A 26,782-nucleotide genomic window follows, 5' to 3' on the forward strand; every position below is an offset into this window, starting at 1 on the left:
ATTATAAAAAAAAAAAAAAAAAAAAAAAAAAGTATGTACTTTCAGTTCTTTTGTCACACATTCATTTATTATTTGTTTAACATACCTGCATTCAGAATTTCTTCGACTTATTGATACAAAAATCGTTGTAACATTCCAACAATGTAAATGGGAATGGAGAATCAAACAATTTTTAACATCTTTATCTCAACCATAGTTCTATCATTAGAACTCTTTAGATTACTGATACATTATCAATATGTACACTATTTCCTGAATCAATTAAATGACGCATTGATGTAGACATTTGCTGACTGTATCATTTTGGAATCTGTGTTTTTGGGATCTTTGGAATCTGTAAATTGAGGAAAATATGCCTAAAGTAATGTTTAGAGAAAAGTGACCAAAATAATATTTTAATAATATTACGATAATTTCTATTTTAATTATCATATGCAGGTTGCAGGATTCATATATATATATATATATATATATATATATATATATATATATATATATATATATATATATATATATATATATATATATATATATATATATACCTTCAACGATATCCAATACTTCATACTTGTTTTCTTCTTTTAGGGGTTGTTGATCTAGACTTTCATAACTTGCACTGTATATGTTTTCGATAAAGAAGTTGATCCATTTTATAGTTAGAAGAAGTTTTTTAATTGGTTCCAAACATCAATTTACAGAACAAGTGTTAAAAAAAGACTTACATATTTTCATCACAATGTCCTGAAACAAAACGATCAATGATTAGTCTTTTAATCTCTCTTTTTCATTTTTTTTGGTCTTATATTATTATAGTTTTTAGTGTCCAATAAGGTTAGCTTGTGCCTCGTTAGAATAACACTTACCATCTGGCGATTGTATAGTATCGTAACTCCTTTCCTGATCCCGACTAATTGCCTTTAGTTCTTCATAGTGAACCCTTTTTAGAAATGAAAGTTATTCATAACTGATCACGTACAATTAACAACTTTATAAAAGAACTACCAAAGAAGTGGATGGCAGTCTTTAAAAACAAGATTTTTAAAAAAACACACACACAAATATACAAGAAAATGAAATATAGTAAAATATAATTTTCAATATAACGAAAACTCTAAACATGTTAGCAGTATTGAATACAATTCCAAATTAGTCCCTTTTCAAAAAATAAAATCGTTTTCAATCACCACACATTATAGAATTTGTAAAATACGTCCGTGCGTCTTTTTAGTATATATTTCATTCAAAAACAGTTTTCAGTACAGATATTTCGTATCGCCAACGACAATAATGCATGGGGCTATGACGTTGATTTTCGTATAAATAGCTGTTCTTTTCTTTGCAATAAGGTGCAAGAAATTAAGTTTCAATAGCTGCAATTGATATTTATTTCCAGAAATAATGATCGTTTTAGATTTCAACAAAAATATTTTCCAGATCCACATTAATCATACCACTGCAGATGCATACAATCACAAAATATACTTTTTTATCAAGACTTAAAATTATTTAGAGCATATTTGTTTAAAGAAAATATATAGAGGATTATCAATGTTATGTAGTTGAATTTGGAATTTATTACATTTTAACAGTGAAATGCTGTAATTTATTCAGAAAATCCTTCAAAATCATATTTCAATCGTTCTTTAAATATTTTCTATTTATATCACAAGTGGGAACAAAGTTCAGAGCGGATGTGAAAATATAAAAAAAAATTCTGCTCACGAGTGAAATAAATTCCATATTCAGCAAAAAAAATTGAATTTTTTGTTTACTACATTTTTCTTAATTTTCCCTTTGACTCTGCCTTTTCATGACACTGTATCATAAGTTCCGACACCCCAGTTGAGCGGTCGAGACGTCTTAGCTAGGCGATTGTGGGATAAAAAATGTTGTAAACATGGATTTCAAAAATATATTTGGAGAAACATTGTCAGTTTTAGTTTCTGCTAGGATTTTTAATTTCCTTTTTTATATATCTATCTTATAACAGGCCGAGTATTTTTTTTAAAACACTCTTCATAAAGGGAAGGAAAATCTCGAGTTTTGCTGCACTTCTAATATTTTTTCACTCTGTGAAAAAAAATCACTTTTATAATCTTTTACACTGTTGGAAAAGAACCACTTTATTATTTTTTCCACACTATAAAAAATGTCATTTTTATTCAATAAATAAATAAATTATAGAATATCACTTGAAAATTTAATAAAACGTTATTTTTCAAATAATTTGCATTTATTTGAATAAATTCACAGCAGGAGATTGCAAAAGAAAAGAATCACATTCTCTTGTTGGGTTAAAGTTCATCATCCCTAGGTTATTTGTTTGGTATTACCTTGCAATTGTTAACACTTGAGGGGTTGACATTTTTAGATTCTTTTTGCCAGTTAATATTTACATTTTTGTTATTTTTTCTTTTAAACTTTAATTCAAACGTATGAAATTCATTCATTTTTTCTCTTGGAAAGACACATTCTTTATGTACATGTATATCGCCCTTTTATTGCTAATATTTTAGTACGGAAAATTGAATAAAACTGATAAATTTTTACACAGAATGATAAACAATGTCTTTAAAATTTATTAAATGCATTACCTTTGATCATTTTCTTGACCTAAAATTAAAAGGAGAAAAATTAAATTTTGTTGAGTATTTTAATGTATGCCATTGAAAATTTTCATATATACCTAACTTTTATCTCTAACATTCTGTTTGGCTCTTCAGTTTCCTTTTTCCTGTTAAAAATAAAGTACTTATATCGTCATTAATTGATATAAACTAAAACATGCTGTTCGAACGCAGGATCAACCAGGCAGGCGTTTTCCTCTTGTGGAGTACCAACGCTTTGTAAAAGCTTTGTAATAGATTCATAGCAACTCAAACACTTCTTTTCAAATGTCATAATCTACATTCAGCTATACTCTCCATATGCATGATGAATTTAATACGGAATTGCTTCAGTAAATTTTTTTCTATAATCATCATGAACATGCTATTAAATATGAAAAAATTACCTTCTTAATACTACACAGATTAATACTTTAAACATATTCAACATTCAATACTCAATATAATAAATATTTCGGTATATATTTTGAAAGCTTGTCATGTACAGTGGTGTTGATTTTCTTACCTGAGGATTTGGATTCTTTCTGAAATCAACAAGACACAAAAATGTAAAATTTAATAATGCAAATCAATTAATTACTTGAGAAATTCAGTGTCTCCACCCTAACAAAATTTACTATAGTTAACTATAGTAAAAACTTTGATACTTTGATTTACTATAAAACTTTAATCGTCTTAGTTTTCAAAGCTTAAAATCTCTTAAATTTGATAGCAGTGATTTAAAATTTGGAAATAATATGTGAATATACAAATGATAGTTCCATAAAATATAAAAAAAAAAAAATGTGCATATACGAATTGATGAACAAAAAACATAACAATCTGAAATCCATAGTATAAATTCTTTGATTCACAATAGTAAAAAACTTTGATACCATAGTTAACTATAGTAAACTATTGTTAACTATCGTAACCTATCTATAGTTAACTATAGTATTATTTTGTTAGGGGCAACTTTGATATCTTGAATACCATGGCTATTTTTGAAGTGAGATGAAAGTCCCAGTCCACTTTTCTTTATATGTTTAAACTCAAATCCCTAGATTTATCTCAGGGGGTAGGGGGTGTTTCTCGGGTCCAACAAGTTCGTAATAGCGAGTTTGACTGAATTATTACAGATATGCAAATAATAAAATACATACCCCAGCATTTAATTTGGTATTTTCTCTTGATTAAGATGAAGAAGACAATAACTAACACCAGAGAAATGCTTCCAACTGTACCTCCAACGATGTCAGCTATGTCCTGGGCAGTGGATTCTGGGAAAGCAGTGGATTCTGGGAAGTAAAAGGCATGCATCTCATATAAAGAATGCAAAGGGGTTTTTTAATTAAGGGACAATTGTAGAGAATTATTTAGTACCGATTTAGGATTTTTTTTTTTTTTTTTTTTTTTTTTTTTTTGCAAAAATTTGTTTTGCAGAGAACGATTGTTTTTCTTTTGTTTATGGTTTGCTTGAATTCAAACAGAATTTATACGTCGTTAGAGCGTTTACTCCTTGATCGGAAAGTAGTGGGTTCAAATGAGTTCAAACCCCGGCCGCGGCTGACTGTGTTCCTTTGCCAAGCGCTCTGCACTTTGAAAACCTTAAAAACCGAGGAAGCGTGTCACGGCAGGTGTTAACACGAAAAGATTGCTCACTGCTCAATGTCCCAGTGCCAAGTAAAGGTATAAAGTTGAAGCCCTTTACCGGTATATGGTGACGTCTATATATGAGTGAAAGGTTCTCGAACGAGACATACAATCAATCAACCTTCTCTATATGAAAAACTTGAAAATCGATTTAATTGTTTATCAAAAGTTTATAAAACACTAATAATGGTATTTTACATTTTCTGATTAATCTAAACAAAAAAGACAAACTTTTTCTTTTTACGTCACAACGATAATATTTCACCCGTTTATTTTGATGAGCATTGTCCCTCTTTAAGTTTCTAAGTACTCATAATAACCTCAATTAAGATAATTCATTATATCATGTAATAATAGGCTATGGGCAACTTTTGTGCGAGAATGGTAACTTGCGGTATGATAAGATTCAAGCATGTTAGATGGCATGTGGCTCAAAAAGGGAAATATACCTTTTGTCATACAGTGTACTTCTTTAGAAGAATCTTCCCCATTTCTATTTGATGCAATAACCTTGAAAAAGTATAATGTTCGATCGTTTAACCCCGTAATAGTGACGTAGGACCGTAAGTTTATCCGAGTTGTATTCTTGTGAAGTCCAGTATTTGTTCTGTAAGACACTACGAACGTCTGATCTGCTCCACCATCAAAGCCTGGAATCCACTTTATGATTGCTCTTCCATTTGAAACTGCACAGTCAAGTGTTATATTGTTTGGAGCATCTGGTTTTCCTACAAAAGTCTTAGAGTTTTATTCTATTACAACTTGTAATCATTTGAAAATAATATTAGTTTTCAGAAGTTGATACGTTTGAGTACGTGGTATAGTTGTAGAAAAAACGATGAGGCATAGCATGACACATACGGCAGACAAGACGAAAGGTAACAGTCAAATAAAAGCATGGATCAACTTAGTCGAATCACTTCAAATCAACTGAAGATTTTTTTAAAAGAAAAAAGAGCAAACTCTGATTTATTTGACCTTACTTTCTGGAATCACATGGTACGTGACTGTGTAGTTTTGAGATATATTCCCTGGAGTACTAGCTGTAACTATGTAGTATCCAAACTCCTCTGGACGCAGAATCATTTTAGTAAGACCTGTCTGTATTGCCGACACATTCAATGGTTTTGAAAATGTTTGGAATTCACCAGAAAGGGTGGTAAGCATATCCGATGAGTTTGTTTTAAATTTCCATGATATCGTTGGGAGAGGATATCCAACGAATTGAGTAGAAATATTTAGTCCTTTTCCTTTTTGTATTCCAATTATGAAAAAAGACTTTCCGTCTAAAGGTCTTGGCCTGCCTAGAGTAAAATGTTTGTCTTAAACTTTATATTTAAGACATATGAAAATCGAAATATTAAAAAAAATTAAAATTTTTCTTTACAAGATTAAAAGTTACTTACAATAAATGTAGATCCCGAGTTTACGTGATGATGATGATCCATAGAAATTTCGGCTGTTACACGTGTAATTAGAAGTTTGATAACACTTAGCAGATATTTCATTGAACACGAGAGATTTTGTCGGCCCGCTTGAAGATACTACCTTTCCAGTTTCTGTATTCTCAATATAATTGTTAGAAAGTGGATAGCTGTCAACTTTACACATAATACTAAACTGTGAAGACTCTTCATAAATCTGATTACCACTTGCTTGGAACACTTCAATATTTGGGGGATCTACAAAAAAGTTAAGTTATGACTAGTTTGAAATAAAACTTAATAGTAGCGATTTTAATAAAAAGAAACAGTTGAACAAAAACAAAAAAAATTAAAAACATACAATTGATAGTCACACTGAGGCTTCTTGAGGAGGAAGATATTACGTTAGTAGCTGTGCATGTATAATTCCCCCTCTTTGTTCTTTTCAGTACTCCAAGGTCTAGCCTTGCTGAATTCACTGTACTCACTCCTGCCCAGTGGTATGTACATGTTGGATTGCAGACTGCTGAGCATATAACTGGGCCCACTGTTTGGTTCTCTAATCTATTTATGGTGTTGATATCTGGGGAAAATGTTACTAGACTCGGACCATCTAAATACATGTAGGTGTAACGTACATGTATATGTATTATCTTTAAACATGAAATGATATCATTAGAGCATTAATTACCCATGTGAATTATCAACTTATCATTTTAAAAAAAAGTTGATTTTTTCTCTCAATGCAGAAGCATATTTATTTGAAAACGGATGAGCCTAAAGAAAAAAAAAGAAAAAAAAATGCAATTCTGGTAATAAGCGATTTATGTTCTATTATTCATAGACATTTTTTTTGGAAATTTTTACGTGTCACAATTTGTAAAATACCTATGTCTTTTTGAACTGAGAATGTCATTTGATAAAATGAATATTTGCTAGGTCAAATACTGAATTTAAACACCGAGAGAATAAAAGAAAAGTTACCTTAGAAAACAAGAAGAAAGCAACAAATAATACAGTTTTATCATGACTTTACTCTTTGTCTCCTTTACCTGATCGTTTTGTATAATTTATATAGTAATTTCACCACGCTAATGTCTTGTATGCTAAGATCTCCTCTGGTGTGTATGACATCAGTAGAGGTGTTGTCATTGTTCTTTTACATATTGTGGTAAGCATATTTGTATTGCAGTAAAAACTGTCTAATCCGTCACCTGTTCAATCCGTTTCACTGTCAATTCTGACCCTTATTTTTACTCCTATTTTACGGTTTTCTATATTCTTTACTCTGTGCAACAAGACACTATGTCTATTTTGACACAAAAATTGTTTACCAGTGCATGTCGGATTATACAGGTTTCACTGTAAATAGTTTTATTCTGCCTCTGATAAAAATTTTGAAATTTCATTGGTCGAGAAGAATAATATCTATAACTATATCGTGTTTCTTACTGACATGATGTTGTTCACATAACACCTCCATGAGACATATTGATTGGATTTCAAATTCATATCTTCCCTCCGCTTGGACCACTGACCAAATATCAAATACATATTACGTTGTTTCTATTGACCTTGTAAGAAGCCTAATAACTAATAACTGACGACACATGAGCATCAGACGACTTCAGTATGTAAAATATATGCTCCATCCAAAAAAAAAAAAAAAAAAAAAAAAAAAAAAACTGTGTTGAAAAAATCTCGACAGGAGAAATTGTTATGTAATTACTTATAAAGGTAATATGGGGCTTTTGAAAATTGTTTATTACGCGTGGCTTACGCCTAGCCCAATTTTTTTTTTCAAGGACATAATATATTTCCGTTTGGCCCTCTGTTCTGTTACTCATTCTCAGAAGTGCATGTGCACTGTACATAAACAGGATAAGAGGTTGGGGTTCAAATTGAATTGTCATTATCTTGCATTATTATTTCTTAGCATTTGTGATTTCTTTACAAATTATACGATTTAACATGGAAAAGGAATCCTTACACTTATTTGTGACTAAATTGAATTTTTGCAAACATATTGCTTCCTACTGATCTCTTAAAACTGAATTTCTGACTTCCTAAGTCTCCAATCGTTCAACTTCAAGCATATTGAGTTCTATTTCAAACATATGAAGATATTTCAAAAAATCATCGAGAATGATATTTGGTCTTTGGGAAAACTTTGTACCATGTTTAAAAACTTTTTTTTCGGGGGGGGGGGGGGGGGGGTAAATGAGAGCAATCATTGATCCTTTGTGCATTATTATAAAATGATAGAATATTTAAAAAAATAAAAAGTTGCAGATGTGTTTTTTGATTATGTGAAGATAAAAAATACGAAACTTTTAATTTAAATTGATACCAATTTCAACATTTCTATCTGGCGGTGCTATTCTTGTAGACTTCATATATTTAGGGGAAAAACTTTTACGGTATGCATACTGGCATTTTATGTTTTTGCCATTTCTACAGAACAGTAAATTATAATGCATTAGTATGAATACTTACAATGCACATCAACATGTATTGTAGCTGGTAGAGATGTCCCTATAATGTTTGTGGCTGTACATTTATATGTGCCTGATTGTCCCCTCTGTATATTGGAAATTCTATATGTAGGTCCATTATGGAGGATGTTATTCGGTCCGTCAGTTTTTACCCAGCTCCAAATGATATCTGTATTGGGAGTGGCGGTGACGATACCACATGACATTAGAGCTGTGTTACCTTCTTTAATCCGGTAGGGACTTATTGTCTTCATGTGCACTTCTGGTTTATCTATCAAAAAGAAAATTTTGCTAATTTATTGAGTATGTTACAATTATACGAGTTTGTCTATAAAGTTCGTGGACAATAACCTTCTTTGTCAAACTAAATGCTCCTAGATAAACTAATTGTAACGAACATATTTGTATTGAATCTAAGTCAGAATTGTTCGAACTTTATATTTTTGTAAAAATCGCAGTCTTTAAAGGCCACAGTTAGTGCGCACGGCCCAGAGTTAAATGGCCATAATTTTTCATATAAAGTTTTCGAATCGGAAATAATATTTTCTACATTAAACAGGTCAAATCTTAATAAAAATTAAATGTCTCTAAAATAAAGCAACAATCGTCTTTTTTTTATATCCTTAATTAGTATCGATAATTTGACAGATTGTGAAAATATTAAGAAAAACCAGCAAAAAAAATTACAGAAAAGTGACATCGGCCATCAAAACCACGCTTCCTCGAAAGAAAATGAATTTATTTTTAATATCGCTAAACCTAATTTAATCAACATGTATTTTTAATTTCACATTAAGAGAAGAGATTGTTGAAAATCTTACTTCCAATGATCAGTCGTTTTTGAATACTGCTAAATGACGGGCTTCCACTAAAAACGTAAGAACATCTCCATATCGTGTTGTTTTCTTCCTCTGTCATATTTTCTGATGGAATGATGAGATTAAACTCTGTCTGTGATGTGCAGCTATAGTTGTATTTGGGATCTATACTGAGTCCTCTACAATAGCTAACAATTCCAACTAAACCTACATTGGTTTCATTTCTGTAAAATCGAACAACTGCATGACTCTCTTGTGAAGGAATGACCATTTGACAAGTCCATGTAAATTGTTGTCCAAGTAACGCTATCTCTGATGTCCCTGTCAGATTGTAGATTGCTACATGAAGAATATTCAAAATATTGGACTTAGTGATCATTTGTTTATTTTGATATCGATATTACTAAAATGAAGTTAGATCTCATAAAACTTAAATAACAGCTCACAATGCATACTTTATTGTTATCTTTACACAAACTACATATAGATTTTTTTCCGGAGCTCATTGAATCCAAAACAGCTGAAAACGTATGGGAACAAAGTGATTCTATGTAGTACAAAATGAGATATTTTTATCGTTTACGTAGAAAACTTTGTTCATACCTATGAATGACAATGTCCCTGTAGACGTGGTTGAGATACGAGGATTGTTGTTGATGGTTAGCCTTAAACGTACCGTCTCTCCGTATAAAGCAGGATTAACATTGTAACTCACAGTCACAATTCCTGTGTACAGGTTACCACCATTACAGTTTCCACCACTTGTGGCTACCACTGGATTTCCTGACAACTGGATAGGTGAGATACTTCCATCTGTAAACTGAACAACATTCGTATCAAGAGATAACGCTATTGATGCTTATTATTACAATTCATGCTGCATTCATATCGTAGACAAATTATTTTTTTTTTCTTTGTCACCTATTTTTCGATTTATTTATTCTCAATTTATCTATCTAAATCGTTTGTTGTTTAAAAGTTGTAATTTGCAGTTAAGCTTTATAAAGTTAGAAATAATGAAGATCTTTATAGCTCAAAAATATTTGAATTTACAATAATATTGCTTGAGTTCCCCTAATTGTTTGAGATTAAGAGTTTTATCCTCGTCCAGGTCGAATCCAGGACTTTATAATACGACATGGCTGTTCTCTATGACACAACACCGATGTAGGAAGTAAAAATGTAGCTACAATAAAGAATCATCCTTCTACTAGACATTGAAAGTTCGTTGCATTCTTTTAAAGTTTGCTGTTCACAAAAAGCAGTTGATGTTATGATATGAGGAAATAATTCTCGATAAACCTATCCTTAAAAAATATTTACTCTTCATAGTCTATATCTCTACAGGTATATATTGAAGATGAATGTTTTCTTATACCAAATATTTTACACTGTCTCATGTGTGTTTCAGTCAATGGAAGAACATTTCATATTCACATTTCACATTCTGTATTCCAACAACTTTAAAAGGTGTATTTGCCTTTATTTTACTATGCACTTTTTATCAAATTGAAAAGACCCAGTCAACCCCCCCCCCCCCAAAAAAAAATTGACATAAAATAGAGTTTTGTATGTCCAAAGGAGCAAAGAATGACTGATTAATTTGCGACAAAATCACCTTTCAAAAAGAGTTTTCTTCTTTTAATTACAAGAATGTTGAGTATCTAAACTGCAAATTTACGTAATTGTAACAATCAAAAGTTTGTATTTACGAAGAGTGAATCCGTTTTTATTTTTATTTTCATGTCTATACGATTTTTTGAACCTCTATACGATGATGAAGACATCCACGTTTTACTGACAAACACATAAAAATTGTTCTCACCTCTCTAAATGAGTGAAAAATTCCAGAATGGGAAGTTAAACAACATATAGTATATCAATCTATTGTTCTCCATTTTATGGTAGTTGTACGTACGAGTGTTGTTAGAAAAGTTCGCGGACACTTTAATTTAAGGAAAATGTAATGTGTATTTTGAAGAATGACGTATGTCTGATTAAATTCTTATCTTTTGTTTATTAGTATGTAAAAAATCAAGTCCATTAACTAAAAGTTTGAAAATATACGATGATTTTTACTGTGAGGTCATAGGATTTACTGAGCAATCGCTTAACGTTAGGTGACGTGACAACCTGTTTCCAAACGTGCTAAACCTTTTCACAGTTCTCAATATCTTTCATTTCTGCAGACTTTTCTTGTTTTTTTTTTCTACTTAAAAATTAAATAACTATATAAAGATATGTTACTTTTTTTCTTGCCGAAAATGACCCAAAACTCTGGTGTTAAGTGCAGTCATTCTTTTTGTTCAATTCTTGAAATTTGTGAAACTTCAGCTATCAGAACCTAAAACAAATCTACTTTTAAGGAAAGAAAAACTGTTTGGCCCAAGACAAAATATTGCTTCTCGCCTTCCTTCTTATTGTGCGCTTGCACAGAAACAAAATGTGTTTGTGAAATACTGATGTAAACGTATGGCAGCTTATTGCGAAGGTTAAAGTTTCTCAAATGCAAGTCAAACTCTTGGTCAAGAGATAAAAAATGTTGGTACCATAAGTTATAGTTTAAAGTTTTTCAAACGTAAGTAAAACGTCAAGGTCAAATGGTGTCCAATTGAAGGTCTTGTCACAAGTGATACACATGTTCGTGAACTATGAAAGCCATAGAACCGAATCTTCAAATGTTAAAGCCAAGGTTAAAGATTTTTTAAAGTAGGTCAAACTCCAAGGTCAGGTTCAATGGCCAAAAATTGTTTGTAACCAAAGGAAGGCCTTGTCACAATGAATATACATTTGAAGTATAAAGGCCCTAACACCAACTGTTCAAACATTATGGCCAAGGTTAAATTTTTCAAAAGTAGGTCAAACTCCATGGTCAAGGTCAAAGGATCAACGTTGTTGATATCTAAAGAAAGGTCTTCTCGGAAGAAATACACATGTGAAGTATGAAAGCCCTAGCACCAACTTTTCAAAAGTTATGGCAAAGGTTTAAGTTTTTCAAAAGTAAGTCAAACTCCAAGGTCAAGGTCAAAAGGTCAAATATGATCGTACCCAAAGAAAGGTCTTGCAATAAGGAATAAACATGTAAAATATGAAAGCGATAGCTCCAACCAATCAAAAGTTATAGGCATGGTTAAAGTTTTAGCGGACAAACGGACAGACAGACAGACGGAAGGACAAGACAAAAACCATATGCCTCCGAATCTCGGCATTAAGTGACCAACTTACCATGGCTTGAACTCCCAAGAAATGGAATGTCGGTAGACCGAGGATTTTGATATAATTTTAGAAACAATATATCGAGATCATATTCCTTACATTTACACGCTCCAATTTAATGTTTTTACGAGTGTTACACTATAAATAAAAGCTGTGTGACCATGACCTGGAGAATAAAAACGATACATTAGATACAACCTTTTCTTTTCCAGTCCCATCTTTCATTTGGCACTTTTTGTTTGCTTTACAGTGCACTTGTTTGCTAAATTCACATTCTTTAATTTTATTAAATCTTTTGATTTATGATACAATATCAAAAGAAACATATGATCTTGATTCATTATGTTGCTCTGAGTACTTTCTCGTATATTTCAGGCTATGCCCCTTCTGTTATTCTGTTACGTATGTTTGTATTTTTAAACAATAAATTAAAGGTTTATTCACTTGAAATACGCAGGAATACACTAAAATATGGAACTTCATATTCTTATATTTTTATCCAAAACAGTAGATATACAAAACAAGCAAACCAGATAAACATGATCAGTATCTTCACGTGTAACATGCATCATTTTTTGCTATATCATATTATTAAATTGATTTAGTCTCCACTGATTTTCACTGTCTGATATTTTTCAATTTTTTTATGAAGTTCAACCAAAACTTTTCATAAGGCAGTTGCATTGTAAAAATACTTCTGTCGATATCTTTCTAACTTCAATACTTCATACTATTAAACAAGAAATTATTTTGCTATAAGAGGTGCAACAATTAATTTCAGAACCCTAAGAACCTGTTTGAAAAATGAATCTTTTTTTAAACAAATTAATATGAACTTTAAGAAAACACAATATGGCGGGCTATAACATTTGTGCATATTAAATTCTTTTGAAAATAAATTTAAACGTTAAGGGTAGCATGATGGGCTTAGTGTGTCAGAACAATTTATGTCAGATATGTTTAAATCTTAAACTATGCTTATTCTTTTAAATTATTACCATAAAATCCCAGGTAAATGAGGGCAATGAATTGTAACACTGAGTTGTTGTTCCTCTTACAGATAGACCTTCCTCTTGCACTATGGTGATTCCTGTACCCAGATCTATCGTTGGTTTTCCTAAAGAAAATGAACAATATCAATAAGAATCTTTACATCATTTTTACATCTGAACATTTTACTTTAAAAGTTGTTTGCATTAATTCGTGTAACTCCTTTACCTTGAACAAATGACATATTCCTTGTAAAGAGCACATTCACAAAACTCAACAATAATATAGACGACATATTTTTTTAATAACTTCCTTGCTGTCTAAATATTAATAGTATATTAGTAGAAGACGTTTGTAACCTATGTAGGCTAAATAAAAAAGGAAGCGTTAATAGCTTATCAGGAAATAATTTGAATGATAATGTATGGATAAGTGTGTGTCGTTGTCTTCTGTCTCACTAAAGGGTTTTTCCAGCACTTCATTTCTACATAGGAATAGTTTTGATTTGCATTTTAATGGAAACATCAACGGTTACTTTAGTATTATTTATTTAATTGAACAATTGATGACGAAATTGGTAACATTTTATTAATGTCTTATTTACCTAAATGATGTATTTCTTTGGTCTCTTATGCAAGACAATTGCATGAAAAGAATAGTGAAAGTCCAATAGTTAAAGTTTAAGTTTTAAGCTTATTGTTTCAATCTCAGGGAAACTTAGTCTTTCTGTCAATCCTTGCTTAATTACCAGTCAAAGACTAAATCATTATTGAAAGACTTCTCTGATTATTCTTTTTGTGCTTTGTATGATTGTAAAAACTGGAGAAAAAGGGTCTTCTTATACGATGTAGAAACTTAAAAAGCTTTATTTTTTTTAATAGAAGAGATTAACTTTCCCCAAACATACAAAACACTCTAACTCAGTATTGCTGTCTACTCAAATTAGAAGAATTGGTTTATTCGAATGGCAAAGCATAATTTAAAAAAGTATGCGTGTTCGGTGTTTAGCATCCTGCTTATGGAAACAGGTCTTCTTTAAAGGCTGAAAAATAATAATCTGCATTTAATTTAGCTATTTAAAGAAAACTATACTGAAAATCCGTGAAGTGCAGTAAATTCTTATAATATTAAACATTGAGCATATCATATCTTTATTGTATGTTACGATTTAAATAATGCAGACTTATATAAGTAGTTTATTGCTAAAGCATACACAATTCACTTTGTTACGAATATCATTTTTTTTTAAATGGATTTTTTTTTCAATTCAAAATAGGTTTAAAGTTTCCAAATAATATGCATGCTAGAAAAATTAGAAATATTTCGATAAGTTATGTATATAGCATTGTATTTTGATCTAACTCATTTACATAATTATGAAGCTTTTAATTAAAATAACCATAGCAGGCATTGTAACTTCTCATCAGAAATATCTATATATAACCCAAACTGGCCCCAAGACCATAAACTGAGAACAGACTTAAGTCAAAATTTCAAACCTATATAACTTTTGAAATAATTTTGATAATGAAACAAAATTTTCATCATGTATTTGAATTTAAATGTTATATAAAATTGCTGAATTTTAAGAAAATAGATTAGATAAAACTCAAGATATTAAGAATCAAAATTTTGACTTAAGTCTATTCTCAGTTTATGGTTTTGGGGCCTGGAAACCTTTACTCCTGCATTCGACACTTGAGTTTTAGAAATTATGAAAATAAAGATGATATTTAAAAAATAAGGTATCATTTTTAAACATCTATCGGGATATGAATACGGGTTGGTCACGAGATCAAATTATATGAAGCCCGAAGGGCTTTATGGTAAATTTGATCTCGTACCAACCCGTATTTATATCCCGATAGATGTTTCAAAATGATACATTATTACTTATATTTACATTTGTGACTCATTCATATCTTATATTTGCCTGATTATGATCTTTAACGCGTGAAATGTTTTATTTTTCAAACTCAACGGCACGAGTTTGATCTATTGATTGCGCGTCAAATCCTTTATGACGTCACTGAGAATTACGTCGAACATTTATGACGTGAGGAACCTGTGTTTATACGGATATAGATACGCGTTGCTTTCAGTAGTGTTATATAAAAAAAAACATTTGCAAATGTAAATATTGAATGATACTGATAATAAAATAACAACGATAGTTTTGTTTTAGGGTATGTAAGTGCAGTTAATATACCTAATTTCGAACTGTTCCAACCCTTAGGGTTATTTTTCATTTCAGCCTAATAGGATGTCAGATGATATTTGGCATCTCCATGACACCTGATCACACCTCTGATGTTTTTAGAGGTCCATGTCTGCTCTCGTTTTGTATTGTGTCAATGGACTTTTGAGCTTGATTACTGTTCGTTATCTTTATATTTCATGCATGATAGATAAAGCCATCCAGAAAAATACCAACAATTTATTTAAATAGGTCGCTAAAATCTTTTTTTCTAGGCGTAAACACAGAGAATAAAAAGAACAATGGTTGTATCAACCTTAATAGTGATGTGGATTGGAGAACGGTTTCATGAAGATTTTTACAATTCCTTCAATTTCCATTTTTTTTTTTTTCATCTTTTAACTTTTTCCATTGTATTGAATTACAAAAGTATAATTACTAGAAAGCATTTATCTGAAGTATTACACGCATGTAATTTTAATATCATTTTATGTTAGCATTGCTCAACGAATCGCTTCCTAACCTAATCCCTGTGATAACCCCATATAAATGCTTGTTTACCTTTTTCCTTGTAATAATCTGGTTTCAGAAAAAATACAGATGCATTGCCTTTATTTCAAGTGTCTTTTATAGAATGAGCAAACATGAGATCCTTTACATATAAAGATAAATATATTTCTACATTTCAAGTATGAGATACTTAAACGGATGTAATTGGCCTGTATTTCTTAAGATATAAATATATCCGACGCATAAAACCACATATAAGCATTGAGAATAGGTTGTTAGACTAAAGAGAAATTACTGTAGCATTACATTACTTACTTCATTTTATTATAAAGGTTTGACTAGGAAAAAAACTCAAAGAAAAATGAAATGATAAAATTTGTCCAATGATTTACATATATATCTTTTCATACATAGACAACATTTATAAATCATATAAAAATCATATATAAATCAGCCGTTGTTTGTAATTTGTGTAAAGCAATTTATCATAAAACATAGGGCATTCGTCGTATAGATACATTTAAAAACTTTTTTTTTTAAATTATCATAATTATGCAGGCTTAAGCAATTCGGACAGTTGCAAACGTAATACGTCTTCGTTTACACCACTTTCTGAAGGCCATCTTAAATACTCAATGCACCACCATATATTTTTGATATCGTTTGGGAGTCTCTCTAATGGTATATTGTCTTTGATGATGACAACAATGGAACTCTGACGCTGGTTGTGGAAGGCGTGAGTAACCGCCATCTGGGCGGCGTATGAGGCCCAACCACTCTCCAGAAAACATTCAGTGATCACAAACAGCACTTTTCTACTTTCATTAATGCATGTAACTATCTCCTCCGCCTCCCAATATCCTGGAGTTGAATCTTTATCCTTGAGCCACACCTTAATATTCAAACTTTCTAATTTTGGGTACAAAGTATGAAAAATCCACAGGGAGTCATCTTTAGAATAAGAAACAAATACATCATAAATATAGTTGTTTTCTCTGTTTTGTAAATGTACACCCTTCCACCTGTTTTTAAGTCGCAGTATAACGTATTCCACATGTATACGGTATCTCCGTAGAGCAGCCACTATCAGAAGTACAGACAAAGTAAACAAAATCAACACCACAGAAAAGATAAGCCATTGCTTTGTTTGGCATTCTTTATCAAATTTTCTCCAGATTTGTTCATTATAAAATAAGTGGTTGATAGGCACTCGATTTCCTGTACATAATGTTTCACTAATATCAGAAAATAGATGTTTGTGACTTCTCATCCATCGCAAAGACTGAATATCTGAACAGGTACAAGAGATCGGATTGCCTTCTAAGTAAATTGATACATTACCTAGGGATTCAATGATTCTTTGGTCATTTTTAGAGAACTCAGATATCAAATTGTATCGGAAATAAAAAGTTTTCAAATTCTGCATATATTTGAAGGAGTCAGGAATGTTAGAAAATTTGTTATTGTCTAGGTTTATTTCCATCAAAGAGTGAAGTTGGTCTTTCAACAGGGAGGAAGGTAAAAAATTTAATTTGTTTCTTGAAAAATCGAGGTAGGAAAGATTTTTTAGATTTTTAAACATATCTTTGGAATTCGATTTTTCTTTGAAATCTATGTTCATGCTAATTGCATATATGTCCTGAATACTTCGAGAATGCTGAAAAAAATCCGAATGCACTTTTTCAAAGCTATTTCCAGATATGTTAAGAATTGTTAATAACGGAAAATCAAATTGATCTACATAAGCCAGTGGAAAATTAGTTTCCTGGATGTACAATTCTTGCAATTTCTTCCCAATGAATTTGAAACCAGGTGTCCATCTCTTTACATTATGAAGATAATTTTTAGAAAAATCAAGTACTTCCAGATTTTTCGATAGCGTTATATTAATAGAGAATGTTGTTCTATTATATTGATAGACATTCAGCTGGTTTTCCATGATTTTTGGATTATTGCAGCACAAATTCATATTCTTCATGTTAGGCGATGATAACAAAGTAAGAATGACTGATATGTCCACAACATGCAGATGATTTCCGCTAAAATCTAAATACTGCAGACAATTCCATAAAGTTGTATTGTAAATATTAATATTTATAGAGTTAATGCTGTTCTGTCCCAAAGATAAGGCACGGACACATACATTGATAAGATATTCCGACAACCATTCATCTAAAACTATGATACCTGTTTCAATATATTTCCTGTTTTCATACAAGAAAACCCCGCCAATATTGCGATGCTGTAAACATTTAAGAGAGCGCAAAGCTGGAGTCATGTCACATTTTCCACCAAAGTTAATAGTGACCTCTTCTGTTAGATACGGAAAGGAACAAAACAGATCGTCAGTGACGTCACAAAACACGTGATTTTAAAAATTCATATCGAGGCGATGAATGTGGGAGCAGCGAAGTCCATAAAATGAAGTATTTGTTAAACTGAAATCATTTACAATATGAAATTTTAATTCAGATAAGTTTGTTAAGTTTTCAAATGGTGTTGTAAATGAAAAACCTTTGAAAATGTCGATATGAAGGCTCGACAATGACTGAATTGCAGAAAGCGCCACATCCGGATAACCTTCTAACTGGAAATTATTTTTATCAATTCGAAGGTACTTGAGGTTGTGTATATGGGAGAAAGCCTCATCTTCTATTCCGTTTTTATCAAGCTCACAGTTTGAAAGATCTAGACTGCATAAACCAGAAAGTTTACTGAAGGCTTTGTTTTCAATTTTTGTAATTTTGTTATGACTCAAGATTATGGATGTCACAACTGATACAGCAGCCAGATTTTCAAAGATTTGTTCCGTTAAAGTAGAAAATCTATTAAATGACAAATCCAAAGTCACGTTGCGGTTTCGTAATTTTTGTGGTAATTTTTCAGGTAGACTGTCTGTATTGAGGCCACTACAGTTCCATAGAATTCCAAAGTTTCCACATTCATCTGTGTAAGGCGCTGTTGGACAGGGGTATGAAATGACAGCCAGGCTATTAACTGCAAATAAAGAATGGTTCAAATCTTTCATGAAGCATTCTGTTTTACTCTTACGTAGATGGTAGAAATTTACGTTGAGTAAAAAGAATACAAAAGAAAAGAAGTCTTCGGTTATTATTGAATATTATAGTGTCATCTTTAGATTCTTCATACTTTTTAATCTCTGCATTCTTAATTAACAAAACATGAAGGACACAATATAGTGTTTATAGTCTGTGTTCTAAATATGTGGATAATTGTTAAATTGTTCAGCTTACTTGAAAAATGATGTCAATCTTATAGTAAAGAATGATAAAGTCATGTCATTCTTGATACCCCTTCATTAATCATTTATATGATAAAGTAAAATAAAGAATTACCAGAAGTTACAATTTAGTACTTTAGCACCGGTTATACGGACAAAGAAACGTTTTCTTGTTATTAGTCTTTTAATCACACTTTTGTGTTTACATTTCAGTCTATCAACAGTTGTTTCAAAGCTGTAATTTGCTTCGCTTTTTGTAGTGTACAAGTGAGAGTCAACACCGTCTTTAAAATGTCTTTAGAGAAAAGGGATACTTATTGAATTTAGTGCTGCAAAGTTCCGACACATATCTCTGAACTATCATCTATAAGAAACAAATGTGAATACGGATTTAAAGTCCTCTTATGATTACATTTTCTCAAACCATACCTTTCAGGGTTAAAAAATAACCTCTCTTTTAAACACCCAATTTTATGTTAACGCCCCCAAAATCTACCTTGTTCAAGATCAATAATATACCGCCTGTCAATCATTAAAAAAACAATAGCTACTGATTTGATTGACAGGCCAGCTACCTGTGCTACCTGATAATCTGAGTTTGTATGTTTTGAAAACAATTTACCTGGTCACGCGTCAAACCCTTTCATGTACCGCATAATAGTCGCTTTGTACACACACTGGTAAAAAAAATCCAATCGCTGCTATACTGGGTGATAATTATTTAAAAAAAAATAATTGAGAGTAGATAATTAAACCTGGACTTCACGTGTTTTTTTTTTTTCCTCACTGCTGTTTTGTACTTGTAAGAAATATGACGTCCAAGATAACTCTAGAGCTTTCCGAAGAAAAACTAGCGGCTATTCGAGCCCTTTTCTCCTTCAATGACTGGGACTGGGACCCTGAGAGGGAAGAAGAAGTTCCTGTAACAGGTCAGACCGAATCCGAGCTCCTTATTCAGCCTGTGCCTGGATTTGAAGAATGTCCGGATTGCCTCTGTCGACCTTGCGTCGTACATGAAAATCATCGGCAATTGTGGTGGCCAGAGAATCCTCGTTTACCATCCCGGAGAAACAGTCATTCCCGAAAACAACTTTATAAGAAGTTTTGGACAATGTTGTGTCATCGAGGAGTGTGGCAGGACAGTCGATATGTAGAACGAAAAGCGCGAGCCATTCAACTTGACATGCAGCGAAGGAGACTCGTGTGGCAGTCTGTTGGACCCAAAAGAGACATTATGCCAAACTGTGTCATTCAGCAGGTCAGGGAATGGTTCCCAAACACAACAGGACAGCCTTACATGGGACATATGTGGCAGTGACTCTGTAAATAAGGTGACTTGACTAATTTATTGATACAGTATACCTAATAAAGAAGGGGGGTGGGAATGGCTCTACTTTGGGGAGGCCTCCACGTGGCTAGAGCTGGAAGCATTGTTATAACGAGTGATAAAAGTTTAAAATAAAATCTGTAATTTGAATCACTCTTTGTAACAATGGCTAACGTCCCCATTACAAACACGATTTCAATACGAATCGTAACTCAAATGTACATATTAACATATATACAATAAAGTACACATGTATTGGGGATGCAGATGTTCAAAATATAGGAAAAGTTATATTTAATAATATGTATTTTTCTAGACACCAGTTTCCATAATTGATAAAAATTGAAACATGAGAGAAAAAAATTTAGAGAAAGATTTGCTAACAATGACAAACTTTCCCATTACACATGTGATGTCAATACAAATTGTAACTCAAATGTGCATATTAACATGAACAGCAACATACGCTTTCTCGAAGCGTATGTAAAAAAAATGTTTAAATATATAATTACATTTCTCAGTATATATATTTCTAGATATCAGTATTCATAATAGATAGGATTAGAAACACGAGAGAGAGAGCGAGCGAGAGGGAGGGGGGGGGGGTCTAATGATTCTGTCAGCTACTGTAATCAGTTGGTAATACATGTACAGTATCCAGATTTTAATCCCACAAAGAAAGAGTTTTCATTGTACTCAAGGGGCTAATGTCATCTACTGTAAATGTCATGACAGGGGTTAGCTCCCACAAGTATCTAGGGGCTAGACACTTGTGTCCCTCCAGTACACATACCTGTTTAAGGACCATCTCATTTGTTGCCAACGTATCCTCACTTCTATTCTAGCTGTCTGACAAACCTGTTGTGAAAATTTTTACTCGTTATCTCAATTTCAATTATGGATACTTTACCGTCTACTCCTAAAACACCAAGGACTCCAGGTAGTGCGTTCAAATTGGAATTACCGAGACGATTCTGTGTCCTCCAGGATTAGAGAGAAGATTTCGATTGTAAAGGAGAGATACCGAGCAAGAGACCAGCGCCTGAACAATACTGACGTGATTGAGCGAGCCTTGGACTTACTGATAGCGAGTGTCTGTTCAGAATCTGTTGGGTTCAATGCCATGGACATTCCAGCACACGACGAAAAACATGTACATTTTCTGTGTACTGACAGCGCATCTCCCTCCTGTTGAATTCGGTTCAGCACCACAGCGCCGTGTGTCAGCAGCAGCTTGTCTTCAGACAGGACCAGGTTCTTATTTGTGGGTCAGTGGCAGCGATTCATCTGTCGTGCAGTTCTGGACATTCCTTGTCGTGGAACAGTTCGATTAACCTGCCAAATGTGACTTTCCTGTCCAATGCGCTATGGACCCATGCATGCCTTAGCACTGGATTGTTATCTAACCAGATAACGAGACTGCAGGATGTCCTGGGCTTCATTCCTCTGCGTGATGAGTATCAGCGGGATCTCACGAGCAAATTCACCAGGGCTGTTTCCGAGACTAAAGACTTTGTGTGTGACAATGCTCTACGAGAGGAAATAGGGATGTTCATTGAGACAGATGGGAACATAGGCATTTTGACTGACGCCCGGCATGGATGCAGACGAAATGCGAAGGATACAAATGTTGTGTGCGTCGGCCATCTGACACATAAAGTTATTCGGGAGGAGCACGTAACTAAAGCCGACGATCCGTGCACTCAAAGACATGAACTCTTAGGAACACGCAGACTGTATCAGTTTTTTGACAGTGATATTGAGAGCATCGGGGGACCAGTTACCATTCACAGCCATGCACACGACAGGAATGCCAGCGTCAACAGATTCATTCGCAAGGAAAGACCCGAGACCAGGAACCAAAACGACACGTGGCATGCTGCCAAATCTGTGGAAAAGGAAATTAGCAGAGTAGCAAGGGGCCCCAAAAAACATTATGGACATTCCTGGCACGAGCAGCTCGCTGACAAAGTGCAATCGATCCGGACACATGTGCAGTATTCCATGCGTAACTGTGAACACGATCCCAACATTCTACGGGTGCGCTTGGACAACATCCTCGCACACTACAAAAATGTTCCTTCCAACTGTCCGGAAGAAAGTCGGTGCCACCTTGATAGGAATTAGCAAAATTATTATCACGAATCCAGTAGCAGAAAAACTTCTGAGGAACGCCATCCACAACACCATCGTTTACAAGTCACCAGAAGACTATGTATACGCCATGGACACTTATTATGTGGAATCGTTCAACAACACTCTAAATATGTTCCACGACAAACGTTTTCATTTTGGAGACGATTCATATGAAATGAGAACAGGACTTGCCATCTGCCATTGGAATGAGAATGTTGATCGTCACTCTACAGGTACCTATCAGTATCCTAGCGGGAAGACGAAGAAGATTTTAGGACCACGGACATTCAGTTACCGTGACGAGATATGGCGCCGTTTTCTGACGCAGCTGAGTGACAGGAACTGAAACCAAAAAAAAGGAAAAAGAAAAAAAGAAAACAAACAAACAAACAAAAATGGTTCTACAGCGAGGAGGCCTCCACGTGGCTAGAGCTGGAAACATCAGGAAATTAGGAATTTATTGGAATAAAAATTTTAAAATTCCTAATTCCCTGATGGCTAACGTCCTCACAATAAATAAAGATATTAATTTTCAGAGTGTATACTTGCTAATTAAATTAACAACAGTACTTGTGATATTTGTAGTAGGCCTCCCTTTTTTTTTTTTAAAAAAAAAAAGAAAAGAATATAATTTATTTCTATTAAGTAATGAAGCGTATAAAAATATTGAATTGAAAATATAAAAGTTAAAATAATTTTATTTCACTCAAAATCAAACCACATGTGTCCGTAATGTTAGTTCTGATTTCTAATGACAATGGACTGACTTCCTGTGTATTTCAATGTGTATACGGATTACCAGGCTCTAGAGCTAAGGGCCCTCCAGGTAAATAACATCAGTACTGATTAGACCACTCCCCCTCCTCAGGTAACCGTACGGTAAAAAAATTGGGTCTTTAAGTCGAAGTCTCCGAGGAATCAATATAAACTAAAAATATTGCTATGGATGTTGATTTCCAATAATAAACTAATAACGTGAACAATGTTAATTTTGAGACAAGTACATTCAAGATATGAGGTTTTTTAAAACTTTATTCCCATCAACAAGAATTCCAATTATATACATAAAATCAGCTGACGGGATATAAAATCCATTCGACCACCTCTTCCTATATATATATATATATATATATATATATATATATATATATATATATATATATATATATATATATATATATATATATATATATATATATATATATATATATATATATTGAAACATAAGTAATTAGATGATGACCCATATAGAATGATGACATCCAGTAGATTTTATTAGGGATGTATTTTTCTTTTTAGTCTTTTTTGTCTATTTGGTTAATAGAGACGTTCCATGTTTTAAAATGCTCAGACAAGGTTAAATGAGAATAAAAGTATGATAAGTTACTTTCATTAAATCTTTCGAATACAATGATATGTCCTTTATGATAAATTGACAACATTAATCAACTTCATTCTATATTATGTGGAAATGCTTCCATATAATAAATATATCATTTTATTAAAGAAGATTTCTTTTTATTTTATCCCAGTTTATTCAAGAGAGAGGGAGAGAGAGAGAGAGTTGTTTGCAATGTCTATCTACCGATTACGTTTCAGTGCATGTTTATTTTAAGTCAATAATTTTTGACAGTGTGCATACATGTAATTTTCGGACATATAATAAATGCATCTTTCAATTTGAATAAGATTGATTGTTTGATAGACTGTGTGTTGTTTTACGTCTCATTCGAGAATTTTTCACTCATACAGAGACGTCACCATATACCGGTGAAGAGTTTCAAAATTATACCTTTACTAGGCACTCAGGGCCATTGAGCAATGAGGGATCGTAATCGTGCCAACACCTACACGAGACCACGGTTTTAAATAAGGTCTCATCCGAAAGACCGCAACATGTCGAGCGCTTAACAAGAAACAGTTGTTACCTAATTTCTATCGACTTAGGACTGTCGCAGTCGGGACTTGAACCTAGGACTTTCCGATCACGGAGAGAGCCCTCTATCGACCCAGCTATCGGATTAAGAAATCCGTTACGTTTCAAAGAAAGACTTTTATAAATTTTCAATGAAACGGCAGATTAAGCATTAATAAACCATTTAGTGTGAATAGCAAACAACAGTAAAGATGCAATAAATTTTAACCTAAACTACAGATAAAACTATCATGAAACCTAAGAAACCAGAGAAATGGAGTCAATTTAAAAAAAAACAAGGGATCAGATATTCATATGTCGTTCCCAACGTCCATATGCTTTATACATGTATCATCTTTGATAGACTTCCATTTAAAAAGCATTATTTTTGGTGAGTGTACTTTAACACATTTAATATATTTTTATATATTTTTCATACTTTTCATAAGAATGCAGTAATGTTTTTTTTTTTTCTTTTATTGTGTGCTCTTCTAAAGTTTGTTACAAAATTAAATATGCAATGTATTTTAACACTGCACAATGGAATTTTTGTGATAATATATTTTCTGTAATAAAGTTTATTGAAATAAAATCCTACATTGCAACTGAACATACTCACAGAGAAGAAAATTGAATATTCTTAGGCCTGTGTCTTTCATGATTCCTTCAGCCCAGGTGAATAAGATTCATATTACCTGGATAAAATAAATGTAACATTAATTTTTTAGGACAAGATGTTCGTTAAAAAACGTAAGACCGATGGAATCTTTTACATTTTTGTTGTTAATCGTGCAATGAATTTTGCATTTAAAGTAATGAGATGTTTAAAAAGAAAAGTTGTAATACAGGTATCAACTGAGACAAAAAATTACACATTTCTTTAATAAACACTGAAAATGATGATCTTCATCCACGATTTGTTTTCCATCTTGGAGCGTAGGATTAATTTTTTTTTCAACAGGTATATATATATATATATTATATATATATATATATATATATATATATATATATATATATATATATATATATATATATATATATATATATATATATATATATATATATATATATATATATATATATATATATATTGCACTAGCATTAATTCTTATTTTCTTGATCTACTTTATATTTTCTATAAATGGTACATCAAATTAAAGAATTGGATAAATTTTTCTGGCAAGCCGATCAAATTCATCCATTTTGAATCCGCTACTGAGTTCTAAACTTTTAATTTTTTAAAGATCACACGGCTTTTAACATGACTTTCAAACGTCTAAACCAACTACAATGATTATTTTTAGTACTTACAACAAAATGTTAAAGCATCTTATGGTCTTTTAAGAACTGGCACTTTGTTTGCAAGTCAGCAGATTATAATAAACAGCATTTTCTAAAAATGAACTTCCTCTATGTATTTATGGTTACGCTCCAGTAAGTTGGTACAACACAAGGTGGCTTCTTGACCGTTGACTAAATATATTTCCGCTTGATTTACTGTCAGTGTAAAACATGGATTTTAAAGAAAAAGCGATGATGAAGTAGAATATAAATAAGCCACCCAACTCTAAGGATTGTAAAAGAGAATAAATATTTGTGATTTAATTTTTACAGTACCTTGGTTGGAATTCCGTTCAAATTGTGTTATACTTTATGAATTTTTTAAATATCCGGTTGTTGCAAAAAAAAATCTTTCCAAATTTGTTGGATACACTCGACTGAGCTAAACTGGGGTTAACCTGTTTTATTGTTAATAGCTTTCCGCTTCATTTACCAGCAAAATAAAGTGTAATGGGAAAAATTGTGTCTTACTTTGCAGAAATTATCAGAAGTTCACTAAGATTGTAAATTACAAGATTTTTTTTTAATTCTTTAATTCCATCTTTTCTTTCGTTTCATTTCTTAGTGTCTTATTTGGTCAGCTTTCTTACTGACTTTCACCTGCCATAATAAACTTTATAAGATGCTACATACAAGTACATGTACCAAGAAAAATGAACGACAAGACATTTTGAATTGTACATGTAACAACTATTTTTAAAATGGAGTTTCAATTGACACTTAACAACTATTTTTAAAATGGAGTTTCAATTGACACTAAAGGCCATATTGTCATTGCATTTTTTTTTTTCGTAATTTCTGTATAACAAATTTTGAAATAAATTTGAGGTGACATAAATTCACACATTAGAAATCTACAATGAAAACGTCTATACGTATATCAGAAAAGTTTAGTTATATTATATTTTTG

At 32.2% G+C, this 26,782-nt stretch overlaps 1 protein-coding gene and 1 pseudogene across 1 annotated transcript; both read right to left on the bottom strand.

The window, feature by feature from the left end:
• Positions 1–718: 718 nt before the first annotated feature.
• LOC133201614 (synaptogenesis protein syg-2-like) lies at positions 719–11,177 on the bottom strand. Its single transcript, XM_061337408.1, has 13 exons — positions 11,151–11,177; positions 9,600–9,786; positions 9,000–9,335; positions 8,180–8,449; positions 6,045–6,296; positions 5,666–5,941; positions 5,243–5,563; positions 4,709–4,987; positions 3,851–3,904; positions 3,133–3,151; positions 2,687–2,734; positions 864–937; positions 719–741 (listed from the first exon to the last, which is right to left on the bottom strand). The coding sequence occupies exons 1-13, from the start codon at positions 11,175–11,177 to the stop codon at positions 719–721; spliced, it is 2,166 nt and encodes a 721-aa protein (XP_061193392.1).
• A 5,282-nt stretch (positions 11,178–16,459) lies between these two features.
• LOC133201615 (toll-like receptor 13) lies at positions 16,460–25,192 on the bottom strand (annotated as a pseudogene).
• Between the last annotated feature and the right edge of the window lie 1,590 nt (positions 25,193–26,782).

Source organism: Saccostrea echinata, unplaced genomic scaffold (assembly GCF_033153115.1).
Source record: "Saccostrea echinata isolate AGI-Se365-2 ecotype Australia unplaced genomic scaffold, CSIRO_AGI_Sech_v1 ptg000045l, whole genome shotgun sequence".
NCBI lineage: Eukaryota > Metazoa > Mollusca > Bivalvia > Ostreida > Ostreidae > Saccostrea > Saccostrea echinata.

Coding starts and splice junctions, on each gene's coding strand:
- LOC133201614 (XM_061337408.1), bottom strand. CDS start 11,177: ATGAAAGATATTGAGAACTGTGAAAAG. Junction 9,787..11,150: donor ATATTGAGAACTGTGAAAAG/GTTTAGCACGTT, acceptor TCACCTATCCAG/TTGTCAGGAAATCCAGTGGT. Junction 8,450..8,999: donor AAAACGACTGATCATTGGAA/GTAAGATTTTCA, acceptor TCTTTTTGATAG/ATAAACCAGAAGTGCACATG.